General features: G+C 42.1%; 1 protein-coding gene across 1 annotated transcript in view; it reads right to left on the bottom strand.

The window, feature by feature from the left end:
• Nucleotides 1-19,318, bottom strand: part of LOC139367080 (2-oxoisovalerate dehydrogenase subunit beta, mitochondrial-like) — a 74,391-nt gene that overhangs the window by 32,851 nt on the left and 22,222 nt on the right. The window contains exons 7-8 of the mRNA XM_071105101.1: nucleotides 16,934-17,031; nucleotides 15,429-15,539 (exon numbers count right to left, since the gene is read on the bottom strand). Of these exons, the coding sequence (XP_070961202.1) occupies nucleotides 15,429-15,539; nucleotides 16,934-17,031 (209 nt within the window). The remainder of the gene's footprint in view (nucleotides 1-15,428; nucleotides 15,540-16,933; nucleotides 17,032-19,318) is intronic.

Raw genomic sequence — 19,318 nt, 5'->3', positions numbered from 1 at the left:
CTCTCCGGCAACTGAGTTAGGAAGGACGCCAGTATCTTTGTAGTGACTGGATGTATTAATACACCATCCAAAGTGCAATTAATAACTTCCCCATACTCAAAGGGATATTCATTGTCTGCTCTTAAATTTTTATTTTATTTTTTAAAACACATCTACCAAAAGGTGCCCTTCTTTGCAAGGCATTGGAAAACCTCCCTGTTATTTGTGGTTGAATCTGTGCCTGAAATTCACTGCTCGACTGAGGGACCTTACAGATAATTGTATGTCTGGGGTACAGAGATGAGGTAGTCATTCAAAAAAAATAATGTTAAACACTATTATGCAACTTGTAACTTATGCATATTTTTCTACTGAACTTATTTAGGCTTGCCATAACCAAGGAGTTGAATAATTGACAAGACATTTTAGCTTTTCATTTTTAATTAACTTGTAAAACTGTAAATTCCACTTTTACATTATGTGTTATTGTGTGTAGACCAGTGACAACATATCAATTCAACCTATTTTAAATTCAGGCTGTAATGTGGAAAAAGTCCAGGGGTGTGAATACATTCTGAAGGCACTGTATATGGTATTATTAAATATAATTTATATTAGGCCTACTGATTTGATTAAAGTGTTGAAATTGGAGTAGTCAACTGTTGTAGTCGGTGTAACAAAGCCCATCGCAATTTAATCAATTTTAAATTCTAGCTGTAACAACAAAATGTGGAAAATGTCAACGGGTATGAATACTTTCTGAACGCACTGTAAGTATAGAACAGGGGTAAAGTCTTGAATGCATTTCGGAACCAGGAAAGACCGGCTGCACCAGCCGTCCTGGATCCGACATAAAAAAAACACTGATTGAGGATATTACCTCCCTCAAAACAGGCACTGAATCCACCGAAACAGTTGAGGTGATGACCCTGCAGAAGCGTGGGGGGCGTGCAACAAATTGTAGCCTGTAACCAAAATCAAAGTTTAGTCACGTCCAAAAAATATTTGCATATGTTATCGCAAGGGAAGCGAAATGCTTGCGTTTCTAGCTCCAAAATTTCAGTAATACAATACACACATAATCCAAAAAGTTAAAAAGAAAGAAATTAAGAAATATCAGAATGAGCAATGTCCGGAATATAAATATATTCTACCCAGGATAACATCATATAATTATGTTTGTAAATTGGTTTCCAATTCAGTTTGACTGAGAAACCAATAAAAACTCCTCATCCAGAACATTCCCTATTGATCCCCCACCTTCCCAATGCCTCCCACTCACATCACTTTGAGGAAGATTTTAACTCACTTAACCACAAAAGTTTTCACCATCATTGTAAAGCCCTAGTTATATAATTGCTTTGACAAAGTCATTCCTGAAGATTATTATATATTTTGTGTGATATTTTAATATGGCGAAAATATTCCTTGTTAAAAGATTTTTTCAAAAGAAACATTGAACATGAATAGTCAAATCATAGTGTGAAAGCAGGTGAGCTGGTTCTACTCTTTTCTTTTTTTTCATTTTCTGGTGTTTTGTGGTATAGAGCATAACACGTCGACCCTGTAACCCATATAGATAGATAGATAGATAGGCGGGCTAGGCATGTTTTAACAAGTAACTTTGTTGTTAAGCTTGCATGCAATTGCCCCTCCCTGTTGCACATTCCCTGTCACTAGGGGAGTTATGGCTGATTTAAGATACAATCGTCAACCCCTTTTTGGCACTTTTCTTAAATTTGAGCTCTTGAGATGGGAAAATATGACTTATGAAATGGAACGTGCTCTCTACAACAGCATATTAAAATTCGGTGATATGCACACACACACACAATCAGACCATCACCCCGGTGAGACAAAACCGCGACGAGTCAGTGAAGAGCACTTTTTGCCAGTCCTGTCTGGTCCAGTGACGGTAGGTTTGTGCCCATAGTCGACATTGCTGCCAGTGATGTCTGGTGAGGACCTGCCTTACAACAGGCCAACAAGCCCTCAGTCCAGCCTCTCTCAGCCTATTGCGGACAGTCTGAGCACTGATGGAGTGATTGTGCGTTCCTGGTGTAACTCGGGCAGTTGTTGTTGCCATCCTGTACCGGTCCCGCAGGTGTGATGTTACCAATCCTGTGCAGGTGTTGTTACACGTGGTCTGCCACACCTGTTCCACAGGTGCCTGTTTATTAATTGTTTATGGTTCATTGAACAAGCACGGGAAACAGTGTTTAAACGCTTTACAATGAAGATCTGAAGTTATTTGGATTTTCAGGAAGTACCTTTGAGTTTATATATCTCACACACAGTTGAAGTCGGAAGTATACATACACCTTAGCCAAATACATTTCAACTCAGTTTTTCACAATTCCTGACATTTAATCAGAGTAAAAATTCCCCGTCTTAGGTCAGTTAGGATCACCACTTTATTTTAAGAATGTCAGAATAATAGTAGAGAGAGTGATTTATTTCAGCTTTTGTTTCTTTCATCACATTCCCAGTCAGTCAGAAGTTTGCATACACTCAATTAGTATTTGGTAGCATTGCCTTTAAATTGCTTAACTTGGGTCAAAACGTTTCAGGTAGCCTTCCACAAGCTTCCCACAATAAGTTGGGTGAATTTTGGCCAATTCCTCCTGACAGAGCTGGTGTAACTGAGTCAGGTTTGTAGGCCTCCTTGCTTGCACACACTTTTTAAGTTCTGCCCACAAATGTTCTATAGGATTGAGGCCAGGGCTTTGTGATGGCAACTCCAGTAACTTGACTTTGTTGTCCTTAAGCCATTTTGCCACAACTTTAGAAGTATGCTTGGGGTTATTGTCCATTTGGAAGACCCATTTGCGAACAAGCTTTAACTTCCTGACTGATGTCTTGAGTTGCTTCAATATATCCACATCATTTTCCTACCTCATGATGCCATCTATTTTGTGAAGTGCACCAGTCCCTCCTGCAGCAAAGCACCCCCACAACATGATTCTGCCACCCCTGTGCTTCACGGTTGGGATGGTGTCCTTCAGCTTGCAAGCCTCCCCCTTTTTCCTCCAAACATAACAATGGTCATTATGGCCAAACAGTTCCATTTTTGTTTCATTAGAACAGAGGACATTTCTCCAAAAAGTATGATCTTTGTCCCCATGTGCAGTTGCAAACCGTAGTCTGTATTTTTATAGCAGTTTTGGAGCTGTGGCTTCTTCCTTGCTGAGTGGCCTTGTGTCGATATAGAACTCGTTTTACTGCGGATGTAGATACTTTTGTACCCGTTTCCTCCAGTATCTTCACAAGGTCTTTCGCTGTTGTTCTGGGATTGATTTGCACACCAAAGTACGATCATCTCTAGGAGACAGAACGTGTCTCCTTCCTGAGCGGTATGACGGCTGCGTGGTACCATGGTGTTTATACTTACAAACAATAGTACGCACAGATGAACGTGGTACCTTCAGGCGTTTGAAAATTGCTCCCAAGGATGAACCAGACTTGTGGAGGTCTTGGCTGATTTCTTTTGATTTCCCCATGATGTCAAGCAACGAGGCACTGAGGTTGAAGGTAGGCCTTGAAATACATCCACAGGTACACCTCCAATTGACTCATATTATGTCAATTAGCCTATCAGAAGCTCCTAAAGCCATCACATTTTCTGGAATTTTCCAAGCTGTTTAAAGGCACAGTCAACTTAGTGTATGTAAACTTCTGACCCACTGGAATTGTGATAGTGAATTATAAGTGAAATAATCTGTCTGTAAACAATTGTTGGAAAAATGACTTGTGTCATGCACAAAGTAGATGTCCTAACAGACTTGCCAAAACTATAGTTTGTTAACAAGAATTTGTGGAGTTTTTGAAAAATGAGTTAACTGTATACAAATATACACACACACACACCATTCAAAAGTTAGGGGTCACTTAGAAACTTCCTCATTTTTGAAAGAAAAGCACATTTTTTGTCCATTAAAATAACATGAAATTGATCACAAATACAGTGTAGACATTGTTAATGTTGTAAATGACTATTGTAGCTGGAAACTGCAGATGTTCATGGAATATCTACATAGGCGTACAGAGGACCATTATACGCAAACCATCACTCCTGTGTTCCAATGGCACATTGTGTTAGTTAATCCAAGTTTATCAATTTAAAAAAGAATAATTGATCATTAAAAAAAACTTTAGCAATTATGTTAGCACAGCTGAAAACTTGTGCTGATTAAAGAAGCAATAAAACTGGCCTTCTTTAGACTAGTTGAGTATCTGGAGCCGCTGCATTTCTGGGTTTGATTACAGACTCAAAATGGCCAGAAACAAAACTACTTCCTTCTGAAACTCATCAGGCTATTCTTGTTCTGAGAAATGAAGGCTATACCATGCGAGAAGTTGCCAAGAAGCTGAAGATCTCATACAACTCCCTTCACAGAACAGCCCAAACTGGCTCTAACCAGAATTGGAAGAGGAGTGGGAGGCCGCAGTGCACAACTGAGCAAGAGGAAAAGTACATTAGAGCGTCTAGTTTGAGAAACAGACGCCTCACAAGTCCTCAACTGGCAGCTTCATTACATAGTACCCACAAAACATCAGTCTGAACGTCAACAGTGAAGAGGCGACTCCGGGATGTTGGCCTTCTATGCAGAGTTCCTATGTCCAGTGTCTGTGTTATTTTGCCCATCTTAATCTTTTATTTTTATTGGCCAGTCTGAGATATGGCTTTTTCTTTGCAACTTTGCCTAGAGAATTAGTGGAAGAGGAATAATGGTCTGGGGCTGTTTTTCATGGTTCGGGCTAGGTCCCTTGTTCCAGTGAAGGGAAATCTTAATGTTACAGCATTCAATGACATTCTAGACGATTATGTGCTTCCCCAAACTGTTGCCACAAAGTTGGAAGGCCCTTTCCTGTTTCAGCATGACCATTCCCCTGTGCACAAAGCGAGGTCCATACAGTAATGGTTTGTCGAGATCGGTGTGGAAGAACTTGACTGGCCTGCACAGAGCCCTGACCTCAACCCCATCAAAAACATTTTGGATTAATTGGAATGCAGACTGCAAGCTAGGCCTAATCGCCCAAGGTCAGTGCCCGACCTCACTAATGCTCTTGTGGCTGAATGGAATCAAGTCCAGCAGTAATGTTCCTACATCAGTGGAAAGCCTCCCCAGAACAGTGGAGCCTGTTAGACAGCTTCAAGTTCCTCCAAAATCACTCAACTTAAAATGGTCCAAAGACAGACACACAGTCGTGACGGCGCGACAGGAGGTTGCAAAAGTTATAACACATTGTTATTGAATATTGCATTGTTGGGTTTAGAGTTTGCAATAAAGGCATTTTACTGTACTTGTGCATGTGACATTAAAATCACATTTTGAAGGACAAGCCAAGTAAAAATGTATTCAAAAGTCTAAAAAAATGTACTACCAAAAAACTACAGTACAGTACCACCACAGCAATAGACTGAGGAAAAGCCTGTTACTTGTGACATTGTATCCCAAAAAATCCACCAATCCTAAAAAGTGTTTGCATTTCGCATTGTTTCCATCCCAATTCATGACAAACAAACAAAGTCTGAACACTCCGTTCCACTGCCGGTACAGTATATTTGCTAGCTTTCTTTGAGTAAGAGAGCACTTAGTGTGCGAGGCACTTAGCGGGTGAGGTGGGCCAGGTTGGTAAGTGGTAAGTCTTATCTAAAGCAAGTGAACAGGCTCCAGAGCTCCCTATACAGTCAGCAGCACCACTTCCCAGAAACACAGTGCAGGCCACGCTGCCGAGATTGCATCTGTGCCCCCAATTCTCATACCATCATCTATTTCTCTCTCACAACAGACACATCTTCATTTAGGAGAGATATTGGCGTGTGCAAACACACAATGACTCTTGCCTCTTACGGGTTAACCAAATGGGTTGCGTCACCAACGAGGGCAGAGGCCCAACACTTTGAGTCAGTCTAACTGAAGGAAACACAATTATATTAAGAGGAACCATTTTCTAGGAAGTATACATATTAAATCAAAACAGGAGCATTATGAGCTTTTCACACTACCGCACCAAAAAGGGTAGCCCCTACCCGTGTCACCAGCGGGCCTGTAGGCAGACAGACCTCTCCACTGATAATTTATATGCTTCATTAAATAGTACCCGCAAAACACCAGTCTCAACGTCAACAGTGAAGAGGTGACTCCGGGATGCTGGCCTTCTAGGCAGGGTTCCTCTGTCCAGTGTCTGTGTTCTTTTGCCCATCTTTTCTTTTTATTGGCCAATCTGAGAAATGGCTTTTTCTTTGCAACTTTGACTAGAAGGCCAGCATCCTGGAGACGCCTCTTCACTGTTGACGTTAAGACTGGTGTTTTGCGGGTACTAATTAATGAAGCTGCCAGTTGAGGACTTGTGAGGCGTCGGTTTCTCAAACTAGACACTAATCTACTTTCAATTCTGGTTAGAGCCAGTTTGGGCTGTTCTGTGAAGAGAGTTGTACGAGATCTTCAGCTTCTTGGCAACTTCTCGCATGGAATAGCCTTCATTTCTCAGAACAAGAATAGACTGATGAGCTTCAGAAGAAAGTTGTTTGTTTCTAGCCATTTTGAGCCTGTAATCAAACCCACAAATGCTGATGCTCCAGATACTCAACTAGTCTAAAGGCCAGATTTATTGCTTTTTACAAATCAGCACAACAGTTTTCAGCTGTGCTAACATAATTGCAAAAGGGTTTTCTAATGATCAATTGGCCTTTTAAAATTATAAACTTGGATTAGCCAACAGAACGTGCCATTGGAACACAGGAGTGATGGTTTCTGATAATGGATCTCTCTGTACGCCTATGTAGATATTCCATTATAAAATCAGCCGTTTCCAGCTACAAAAGTCATTTACAACATTAATGTCTACACTGCATTTCTGATCAATTTCATGTTATTTTAATGGACAAGAAACATGCTTTTCTTTCAAAAACAAGGACATTTCTAAGTGACCCCTAACTTTTGAACGGTAGTGAAAATTCTAGGCCGATACGGATTTAAGTGATATTTTCTTGGTCAAGATATGGCCAAAAACCGTACACACAGCCTAACGTCTTCCATTCACTGCTACAAATTAATCTATTGACAAATGGAGTGACTGTGATGGTAATCCACTATGGATAATATACAGCTTCTGTAGTGACAATCACACCTTTTATATCCACGCCTTTACGTACCCATGCAACCCTGGGGCTTTTCAAATTAAATGTTCCACTTCCGGTGAACTTTGAATAAACTAATGAAACAGGGTACGGCCAGCCAGCACCTGCCAACACATCTCTGTTACCATGGCAGGTGTTAGCCCTCAGTGTGAAGTGCCGACTGCCGGGAACACCAGCCCCTCGGGTAACCAAGTTCAGAAAACACGCTATGCCCACACCACTCAGAGCAGACAGGGAGAACATATCACTGGCTGTTTCATGTTTACACATCCCTTTCTACTTGTCAAATAGGACACACCAGCAGCAATCTCCATCTGTGGCAGCAGTGCTCTGAGGTAGCAGAAGGGTGAAGGACAGGAGTTTCCTCCATGCTGCGGAAAGTCAGTGGTCTCGGTTAAGTCTTCTCTCTTCTTTACTTTTTGCTCTGTTACAGTGGGTGTTCTGGCTTTTCTTTGGCAAAGTCGTACATATTTCTGGAGAGGAGGAGGGAGAAGTGAGCACACACACACACAATTTCCAGGGGTCATTAAGGGACACCATATGATGTGGAATGTGTGCCGAGTTTGGGGCTGGGGAAATGGGAAAGGTGTGTTTTATGGGAGCAGATAGGACTTGCAGACTCCCAAACCAGCATGGACTTGCTGCCTGAGAGGAGGACAAATGCCAAAGGAAGAAATATTGTGTGCGATAACAATAGCGATGTTGAGAGAGGGGAGAGTAAGCAAGTGAGGCCAAGAGAGGTAAAAGAAGTCAAGTAAAAGGGGATATCGATGACTAAGAAAGAGTTAACAGACCATGACCAAGTGTGAGGAGAGATGGGAGACAAGGAGATTTCTAAAATAGCATTTCCCAGCCGTGACCGAAGGGATATGCCATCTTATTATAATGTCAGCTCCATGGCCCTCTGCTGTGAGAGCAATCCCAGGTGAAATAAGCTAATCTTGGTTGTTCATAGTGGAACAACTTATTTCATCAGCGCTTTAGTGACCTTAAAATGAGCCTGAGAAGAAGTCTTTAAAAAAAATCTTTGAACCCACTGACTTAAGGCAATGAGGACAGAACTAAATTAAACAGTACATGAACTCTGCCGTCCAGATACTAAAGAATTGAGCATGAACCCTCCAGACGCCTAGCGCACAGACTAGGGCCGGGGTACAAAACGCCTTTCCAAGTCTCACTGTAAAAATCAAACAAATACATACGTTTACCGTGAATTTCCTCCGATGCATTTTATAGTGGACCTGCGCGCATGGAGCTTGGAACCTCAAAGCATGAGCCCGAGCCACATCTTGATCATGTTAGCTAGTTTCTTTGCTTTGGATAGACCCAGTCTGGAAGGGTATTGTGTGTCATGAGGACGAAGCAGTCAAAATAGCTATATTTCAATGGAGAGAGCTGAAGGTATGGGTGGAAAGTATTAAGAGGTTCATTGTAGGGAGAGGGCCTGAGCTCCTCAAGGTCTTCCAGCTCCCAGGCCTTTTGGCTGACGGGTCTGGTTTGTGCGGCATGGGAAGAGCCATCTCCAAATCACTGCTAACTGAGCCACCGCTCTATTACTGACTGCACACCCTCAAAAGGCGGTTTCACACTGACCAGATAGGAGTCTGACCAGGCCTGGAAAATGGCTCTGAATCACTGACTAGGCACTAATACGAAACTGGACTAAGTATTGAATATGGACAATGAGCTATACAATGTGGTAGAAATGTCAGATCAAAATTAGATTGCACAAAAGCCAGCTCAAGAGCACTTAAGATGTAGGCAACTCAAAACAACAAGACTGAAGGTCTGTCAAAGAGGATGATATGGGTTTTTAAATAAATTACCACACTGGCTTTTGACCCAGGAGCAAGAGAGAGGGAGACTTTCCACATTATATCATTTGAGCCTGTGGGTCTGGCAGGGCCAAACCAGTCATTTTGTTTATCCCTTAAATGAACGACTATTACATTTACTGGACTGCCGCAGACAGCGGGACAAAATACAGTTTCTCTCCATTTCTACAGCAATTTCTGTCTATTCCCTTTGTCAACAAGCGACTTGACTGTATATTTAGATCCCTGTGTCGCCGCCGGTTACCACCGGGGTGGATGGCTCCGGATGGAGGGAACAGGAAACCCAGAGCTATCGTGTTAATGATCACATGTACTAAGAGACACACACGGACACTCCTCTATAAAGACCCACCAGGCTCAAAGAGATAAGAACTGATTGAACTGACTCATATCGACATCGTGGTCAATCTGGGCATGGATGTCCGCTGTTGAAAGACGCAGGAGCCGACTGTGACTCATAGATGTATATGAAGTCCTAATTGAATGTGCGTCCGTGTTTGGATGTGCATCCATAGACCAACAAGCTGAGCGTGTGTGTACACACACTCCGTCTGCTCATGAGCCTATCACCCATTTAATGCAAGCCGATGTGAAAGCACGTAGGTATTCCTGGAAACGCTGGAGATCAAGCGAACCACTGAATTAAAAAGCAGACTGAATTCTTTCTGACATGTACTTGAAGCCAAGAACAGCACTGACAATCAAAATCAATGGATCAGAGAATAATACTATTTACTAGCCTCTGATGGTTCCAATTGTGCCATTTCCCCCCCTTACCTCAGCATATAGACTGGCACATAATGAATCCTAGGAAGTCACAACGGAGGAAGCCAACTCAGATGGAACAGGATGAAGATTGAGGTCACAATGCTCTGAGAGTTATTCCTCGGAGCAATCCTTTCATGAAATGTCACATCGCCCCTTTAGTAGCAAAAGATCTAAGGCGAGAGAGGGCTGTGTGACTTGTGTAATTCTGGCCACAGTCGTCCCCTGTAAATCTAAAATAGCTGGTCTGTCAGAGAGCTCAGTAGTAGGGTGAGTCAAGAGAAGGAGAGAAGAGGTTTGTGACAATTGTGCCCCAAACACTTGTAGGGCCGGCTGACCCTGAAACAATATACAAAAATGCTAAATGTAAATGCATGTGGACATTCCTGCCATAGCTGCCTTGCGTGAATGCCCCAGTGTCTGTAAAAGGCTCAGCATCAGCAGTAGTTCTAGCCACAGAGCCAGGGCAGGCAGGCAGGGCTCACTCAGGGCTAGCCCTCTGTCAGTCTGCAGTCAGTCACTCTCCACCTAACCTTTGAATATAGGGCCTACTTTAGGATTGGAAGTGGAGGATTCTGGGTAGTCAGAGAGTTGACAGAAAGAGTAGCGTAAGCACACATAAGGGGTCTGTTTCACAGAGATTAAGCAGGGACCTGGACTAGATTGCATTTTTAGGTAGGATGAATGATAATTTAGTTTTGTAGACATATTCCTGGACAGCAGTTCATATGATTTAAAAAGGTTCCACTCAGACTCGATAGTCCTGGCCTGATGTCTGAAATCCCAGTTACGTCAATGCTAATGAAATAACATTTTTAGTTCTCTGTTACTCTTGGATTTATTCAATATGGGTTAGTAAAACCAACCATAAAAGTGAAATATTTTCCCTATCGTCAGGCAGCTATGCCCCCCTAAATTGCTGTGCAATGAGAGTACAATCAGCTTGCTCTTCAAATGCAGATATGGAAAGGTAGACTCGTTTCAAAGGCAACCTTCATGTGCTATACATTGTAGCACCCAAGGGAACCTACACTGGTCAAAACCTGTAATTGAACCGCTCAGCAGCCAGCACTTCCCAACGAAGACGCCAGGAGTATAAAACAAAAATAATCCATTATTTCACTCAGTGGATGAATACTTGTGTCTAGTCTTCACACCAAGACACACACACAATCATTGTAGAGGCAGAGCACAGGTGGGAATGATGATACTGAAACATGGGGCATTTGTTTTATTGTGCGTTGTGACCAAAACATGCACTGCTAAGACAGACAAAAATTAAAAACACAGTACTTCAGCATAGACATTTCTGGTTAACGGAACCCCATTTCCCTGTCCACTAACCCACCTTTTGTGCAAAAAAAGGAGACAATATTCTATTTCATGTCAGGGTTGTTTTCATTAGCTGGCCCCACTGTCTGAAAACATCATTTTTACAGAGACCCGCATTTGTTCCTAATTTGACATCTGGAACATAAAGTTCTTTATGCTTCAGATTTATTAAAAGATAAAACAAAATATTTTAACGTTGCATTCATGACAAAAATCGGGTACATGGGGATTATTTCGCCTGTGGTTAATTCATCCTCTCCAGTTAATTGCGTGATTAAAAGGTTCTCTAATCAACCACAACCTTCAAATAATGCCACATGGGTCACATAGGGCAAGACACTGAGGATGAGAGACAACAACACATTCCCAGGCAGTGTTGTCGGCATTTGAATTTTATGGCTATAGGACTGAGTGAGGACATAATTCAAGAGAAAACAGAAGAATACGTAATAAGAGAATGAGGAGATAGGAGGCTATAAACTGGCAAGGAAAGGGGAAATGGAAAAAAGGTGTGAGGACAGATAATCCACAACACATTTAGCTGAAGGAGAGGAGAGAAAACAGTGGAGAGGAAGACAAGTGTGGAGACGGTGGCCTTGCCCCCGAGAACCATAAGCGGTATATAAACACACTATTCAATTTCATAGAGCCGGTTTAATGGAGCGGCCAATGCTGAAAATCACCCCGTTTATTTGAGAAGATTGTCTCTGAACAAACAGCCCATAACAGACTGTTGCACACTTCATTTGAAGCGCCCCTGGTGCCAAGAAAATAATAATATATGCCACCGATTCCAATTGGGCTCCCTATTAAATTACCGGCCTGTGACCACAATTTTCATCTTGTGCCTTAACTGTCAGTTATAAGATTTACTTGGCAGCGCCAGGCCTCGCAGAGCTTACCAACTGTGTCATGTGCTTCACCAGAGGGACTTTCAAATTGCATGATAAAACAGGCAATATAAAAATCAATCCGGTATCGAGTCACCAGCGGCTTGCCACGTTCACAACAAAACAGTATGTGGCACGTTTGAAGTGGGCCATTTAAAATGCATGGCATTGACACATCTCGGGAGGTGACAAAATACAGTGCCTTCAGAAAGTATTCATACGGCTTGACTTATTCCACATTTTGCTGTGTTAGATATCTCTATCTATAGATATTATTATTTATTTCCGCCCCTCACCCATCTGCACAAAATGCCCCATAACGACAGCGAAATGTTTTTGTTTTCAGACATTTTTGCAAAGGTATTAAAGATGAAATACAGAAATCTCATTTACATAAGTATTCATACCCCTGAGTCAATACTTTGTCCAAGCACCTTTGGCATTGATTACAGCTGTAAGTCTTTCTAGGTAAGACTAAGAGCTTTTCACACCTGGATTGTGCAACATTTGCCCATTATTGGTTGTTGATCATTGCTAGAGAGACATTTTCAGGTCTTGCCATTGATTTTTTTTCCCCCTCTAGGATTTTGCCAGTGCTCAGCTCTATTCCGTAAATTTTTTCTCCTCTCCTGAAAATCTCCCCAGTCCTTAACAATTACAGGCATACCCATAACATGATGCAGCCACCACTGTACTTGAAAATATGGAGAGTGGTACTCAGTAATTTGTTATATTGGATTTACCCCAAACATAACACCTTGTATACAGGTCAAAAAGTGAATTGCATTGCCACATTTTTTTGCAGTATTGCTTAAGTGCCTTGTTGCAAACAGGATGCATGTTCTGGAATATTTGTATTCGGTACAGGCATTCTTTTCCCTTAAACTCCATAACTGTTTTAAAGTCATCATTGGCCTTATTGTGAAATCCCTGAACGGTTTCCTTCCTCTCAGGCAACTGAGTAAGGAAGGAGGCCTGTACATTTGTAGTGACTGGAAGTATTAATATGCCATCCAAAGTGTAATTAATAACTTCACCCTGCTCAAAGGGATATTCAATGTCTGCTTCTTTTTTTACCCATCTACCAACAGGTGCCCTTCTTTGCAAGGCATTGGAAAACCTCTCTAGTCTGTGGTTGAATCTGTGCTTGAAATTCACTGGTCGACTGAGGGACCTTACAGATAATTGTATGTGTGGGGTACAGAGATGAGGTAGTCATTAAAAAAAATGTAATGTCCATGCAACTTATCAAGGGACTTGTTAGCAAATCTTAACTCCTGAAATTATTTAGGCTTGCCATAACAAATGGGCTGAATACTTATTGACTGAATACATTTCAGCTTTCATTGTTTTATTAATTTGTTCCATTTTTTTAAATTTTTTTATTAACTTAATTCTACTTTAACATTATGGGCTATTGTGTGTAGGCCATTGACAAAAAAATAAAAAATTCAGACTGTAACAACAAAATATGGAAAAGGTCAAGGGGTGTAAATACTTTCTGAAGGCACTGTATGTGGACAAAATATACAGGCCTCGCTTACCTCCTCTCCCCCCATTCCTCTAGGCTTGAATGGACCATAACTTTAAACTCAAGACATCATTAGAATACTTTGAAAGGCTAACAAAACAGTTTCTCTCCTCCATTACATAATAACACGAGTGAGTGCTACGGTTACTTTAATCGTGCGGCAAAGTAGAAATACAGCCCTAATGAAATCATACCAGCTGTGGGAGAATAAAGTTGGAATTCAATCAATCAGGAACGGCAGAAACTGCACTATAGAGAAAAATAACATGGTTTCTGTGCCACATTGAAGGGAAATGTAAGTGCTAAATTACACAGTCTACTGCAGGGACCATCAACTAAACTGAACAAAAATATAAAAAAACGCAACATGCAACAATAAAAAGATTTTACCGAGTTACAGTTCAAATATGGAAATCAGTCAATTGAAATAAATTAATTAGGCCCTAATCTATGGATTTCACATGACTGGGCAGGGGTGCAGCCATTGGTGTGCCTGGGAGGGGATAGGCCCACCCACTGGGGAGCCAGGCCCAGCCAATCAAAAAGAGTTTTATTAGACAGAAATAATCCTCAGCCATGTTTTTTGTTCCGCCTGAGGAAGTCTGACCAGAGACCACTATGATGACACACCAAATGTGTTTGAGGGATCGTGGGAAAAGAGCAGGAATAGGATTTTGTAGCCTACTGTCCAAGCCATGTCTTCCAATAGTGCAACCGTTGTCGTCATCCAAAGAACAAACAAACAAAATAAAAACTCTAAGGGCAAGGACAACAGCAGTGATGTAGCCTACGGGCTACATATTATTGATATCTACATAGCGCATTGATGTAAATCACACTGCTGCCCTCTCATTTAGCCATTTGCGCCTTACTTATTGTGGCAATTGTGGATGGCTGTTCACAATTGGATATGTATAACTCAAATGGTTGAATTGAAGAAGTTTAAGCTGCATATCAATAATTTTTGAGGCCAGTGGACAGCCTGTAAAAAATGCGCTCTTGCCTCAGCTGCATAGTGCGGATCCCAGCCTATGGGATAAAACAGTTGAAAAGATTTGGCATGGGATCTCAGATCCGCAAATCCTTGTACTACTGCACCACTGAGAGCATCTTGACTGGCTTCATTACCTCTTGCTATGGCAACTGCTTGGCATCCGACCGCAAGGCACTACAGAGGGTAGTGCGTATGACCCAGTACATCACTGGGGCCAGGCTCCCTGCCATCCAGGACCTCTATACCAGGCGGTGTGAGAAGGCGGCCCTATACATTTTCAAAGACTCCAGCCGCTCAAGACAGACTTTTCTCTCTGCTACCGCATGGCAAGTGGCACCGATGCACCAAGTCTGGAACCAACAGGACCCTAAACAACTTCTACCCCAAGCCATAATACTAATCAATAGTTAACCAAATAGCTGCACGGACCCTCATTGACCATCTTTCACACTAATTATTTTGACTTGTTACATATGCTGCTGCTACCAGCGTTTATTAATTATCCTGCTGCCTAGACACTTTACCCCTACCTATATGTACATATTTACCTTGGAACCTCTGCACATCTACTCGGTACTGTTACCCTGTTTATATAAGTTTATATAAGTTATTATTATTAATTGTGCTATAATTGTTTCTATATTTTTCTCTGCATTGTTGGGAAGGGCCTGTAAGTAAGCATTTCACAGTTAGTCTACAAAGGTTGTTTACAAAGCCTGTGACAAATACAATTTTATTTTGATGTTTGAGGGAGTCTTGTCTAATGTCTTAAGGGGAAAGCAATCTAAAAGTAACTGAAAGTAATCAGATTACGTTACTGAGTTTGGGTAATCCAAAAGTTAAGTTACTGCTAATAATTTTGGACAAGTAACTAAAGTATTACATTTAGAAAGTAACCTACCCAGCCCTGAGTGTGTGTGTGTGTACGCAAATGTATATAGCCTAGCATGCGTCTTACCTTGCAAACAGTCTCAGTGTCCCAAGGCAAGATGGTCTGTAGATCTATGAGTTCGCAGGACACACCCAGCTTCTCCTGAGCCATGTTGGCCACTTCCCTCAGCACATGAATCTGCAAGGCAGGAGTCAGCGATCAAGGCCATGTATTCCATTCTAATCCAGAATGGATTTTAGAACACATCATAATAACATCAAGAACCCCTTTTAGAGTCAGCAGAAAACCACTGCACAGCACCCCTTAACTTTCAAGTCAGTTTGGACTAACGGAGAAAGTTGCTTGGATAGACTCCATGTTTATTGGCAGATTAGACTGCTGTGCCTGTGAATCACCGGCAATCTAACAGCAGGACATACTGGCTCCATCGTTATCCCTAAACGGTGCATCAGGGCTTTGAGTTCGTCTATGAATGTGTGTGAGGGTTAATTAATAAAATCTATTAAATGTGTGGGTCTTGAGTGATAGTCATGAGTCATAAATCAGACAGGCAATTGATTAAAAAAAAGGAACACAGCAATCTATAGGCTTCTAGCCCATATAGACACGAGTCTACAATAGGCATATTAAAAAGATAAATATTCTATTCTGGTGTTAGTCAACCTTGCTAGAGACGACTACTAATATACTGAATATTGCTGAAGCAATGATATAGCCTGGTACTTCTGTCAACATATGAACAGGTTTAAAGTGCGCAATAAAATGCCAACGGTCCTCTGAAACTTCACAATATAACAGTAGGGATTTTCAGGACTGGCAAAATGAACCCCTCTGTTACGCTCATTAGCAGGCCTTCACGGCAGGATCCAGGCGCGGTTCCGACCGCTCCACTTGCTGAGAGTTGTTTTCTTTTCACTCGTCCATGGAGGGCTGATGGATTACCAGAGTAATGGGGTGGCATTTTAAAAAGCCCCGATTTCGACTACTTGGGTGGATTTTTCATCTTTGCAAAATGACGGCTTTGAAGGAGTTGATTTCCCAGTTATTCCAGGCCCTCAGGCTTAGACCCCCTCTGCTCTTCAGCTGTACCTACATTAGTCTCCTTCTCTGGGTGGGTTAAGCCCATTAAGTGGGCTAGCATAATCTTTGTAAGGGGCAACGACACCAAGAGCGCTATAGAGACCATAATCCTCTCCTCAGGAAAATAAATCAGGGGGACAGGAGTTGAAGACAATGGAAGGCCTTGTGTAGACGTGGACTGTTAACACTGTGGAGCAGCATCGGTCCAGCGGAGACGTCAGTGTAGACACGATAAACCACCAACCCCTGTTGAGAGGCGTGGGCTTGTGATGGAGCTAGGAGGTAATCCATGGCTCGTCCGTGTCGGCTTAAAAATGTCAAAGACCCAAGATGTAATGCGGATGTCCCTACTCTGCCCGCCTCCATACCATAAACAATGACTTCTGGCTAAGGTCATGACTCATGCACAGTCATAAATAGATATATAGCTCCATCTCCTCTATGGGTCGAGTATGTAGAATCAACCCATGGCTCCTTATTCCACGTCTCACCTGTGTTCCCCACGCGACCAGAGTGACGTCACTTCCTTCCTGTATTACCTCGGCCTGCGAAAGTGGGATGGTGTAGGCCTCTGTAGGGACCTGCTCCACTGCAAAGCAAACAAAGAAAAAACAAAACACGACCTCCATCTCAATTGTTTCAAAACCTGTACTCTCATCTCCTCCCCTTCATCCGCACTGATTGTAAATTAGTTGACAGGTGAAACCCTATGGTGGAAGCTAATCTTGCAGATCAGTACAGTGAAGGAGAATATATATTTTTTTTAGAAAGAGCCCAAGTATCTTATCAGTACGGCCAACATGACCTGGTGCACATACGCAACTACAGTACACGCTAGGAATATAATTGGGGGTCAAAATCCGAACACACATTAATCACTCTGTTATGGCCAACTGTGGTTGCTCTGTCAAACGATGGTCCATAACCACCCGTAGAGCTCAATGATGGAGTGGATGACAAGAAGGGAAATAACCGGCACACTCACAAATGAAAGCCTACAATCTGTGCTTCCAGTTAGGAACAAAGTCTCTGGCCCATTTGAGATGCTTTTCCCAGACCTCATCAATCACAAGGAGCCTTGTGTGCGCGCCTCTCTATGGTCCTCTGTTGCTATGTTTGTAGAGCATGACGCTTGCAACACCAGGGGTAGTGGGTTCGATTCCCGGGACCACAAATACCTAACATTTATGCACGCATGACTAAGTCGCTTTGGATAACAACGTCTGCTGAATGGCATATTATTATTATTAATAAGAAAATAAATCTATGCGCTAACAATATCTAGTGAACAACTATAGGCCAGTCACCCTGATCAATGTGGACAACAAAACATTTGCGGGACAGGATATAGTTCAAAATGTGTTCCACACACACAAGGGACATTATATTCATGCATCCGACCCTTTGGCACCCTATTTGTAGTAATCTTGGAGTTCCTAAACACTTGGTGGCAAAAAAAAAAAAAACTGAGGCACCAACATAGCCTATTATGTAGTTATTTGGTAACAACATTACACAGGTCTTTGGCGCTCATCATACACAGCTTTGACCCTGACAAGCAAGATAAGACCTTTAGAAGGTGTGTGTGGGTGTTCAGTGGGGAGACTGGTGCTCTTTAAAAAAAAGTATCTTGCAAGGTAACACATGAACTGCAACAGCCACTGGGCGTACTATTGATACTCGAGGGAGACATTACGGTTTCCGACTCTATTCTTCCTGGAACAGTCGGGATGACTTCCACCCATTCCCCCTCTAGAGGTTAAGAAACAGGCTGCCGGCTTCAATTTCAAACGAGTCAAAAGAGCTACCTCTGGCTTTTCCCAACCCAATCCTGAAGTCAGTGTGTGTGCTGGTACATGGTTCAAATGAATCATAGATTTCACCTATAGGCCACATGGGACATTTATTTACAATTAAATGGCTTCCAAATTTAAGTGATGTCAGGGATGAGAGGCTGCTTATTTTGGTTAATCAGTATCTCTCAGAGCAAGTCATCTAATCCTCAGGGGTATTTAGAAAGACGTGGAATTGGAAAAAGAAAATGCACTCTTTCAAAATACCAACTCCAATGATGGAATTTCAAATTATTTCTCTCTCGGGAACATCTTGAGATACTTCTAATACGTAAGCATACAGTAAACTACTAAGTTAACCTTACACAGAAAGCCACAACAGGCATCAAGTAAAATCCCACCCCTGCCACCAACGAACAAAACAGTGAACTACTGTTGACTGGATTCAGGGATCTTTATATAGTGGAATTTCATCAACCTCCTCTGGTGTACATAGCTTCCCCGTTTCAGACCGTGACACAGCAGTCATTTTATAGTAGTAGTGACCGATCTTACTCAAGAAGACCAATGTCAGGCGGTGATTGCCTTTTTTCAGTCCCCAACTCACTTAAAGGAAGTCCACTCAACATCCAGCTGTGAGATCATAAGCTCACGTGACAATGGTGATGTATAACAGTCTTCATAAAAAAATATTCTCTTAATATTGGGAATCTCTGTCACTAACTAGCCTACATTTAACTACGGTCCTGATAAAGCCAGCGCTTGTGGTTCCATCCCCTCTGGCTTGGTAAGAAAAGAAAATGACTGTTTCAATGAAAAACATTACATGACATCATCTAAACAAGCACCGCTCAGAGGGATTAGGACCCGGCACGAGGTAGTGCTTTCTGCGCTTTTCGGAAATTAAAGTAATTACCTAACTGCTACCAGTTCTGAGAGCCCTATGGGAAACAGACGAGCGATTGTTGACACCAAGTTCGGGGGGAAAAGGAACAAAATGGGGTCATTTCGCTCTGGGGAAACATAGCTAGGAGATATTTTCACAAAAGGAAAGGAGAGAAATATCCATTAGGTGGTATGCCA

Source organism: Oncorhynchus clarkii, chromosome 2, assembly GCF_045791955.1.
Source record: "Oncorhynchus clarkii lewisi isolate Uvic-CL-2024 chromosome 2, UVic_Ocla_1.0, whole genome shotgun sequence".
Lineage (NCBI taxonomy): Eukaryota > Metazoa > Chordata > Actinopteri > Salmoniformes > Salmonidae > Oncorhynchus > Oncorhynchus clarkii.
The sequence above is the reverse complement of the archived record's forward strand: the minus strand, read 5'-3'. Positions and strand labels throughout refer to the sequence as shown.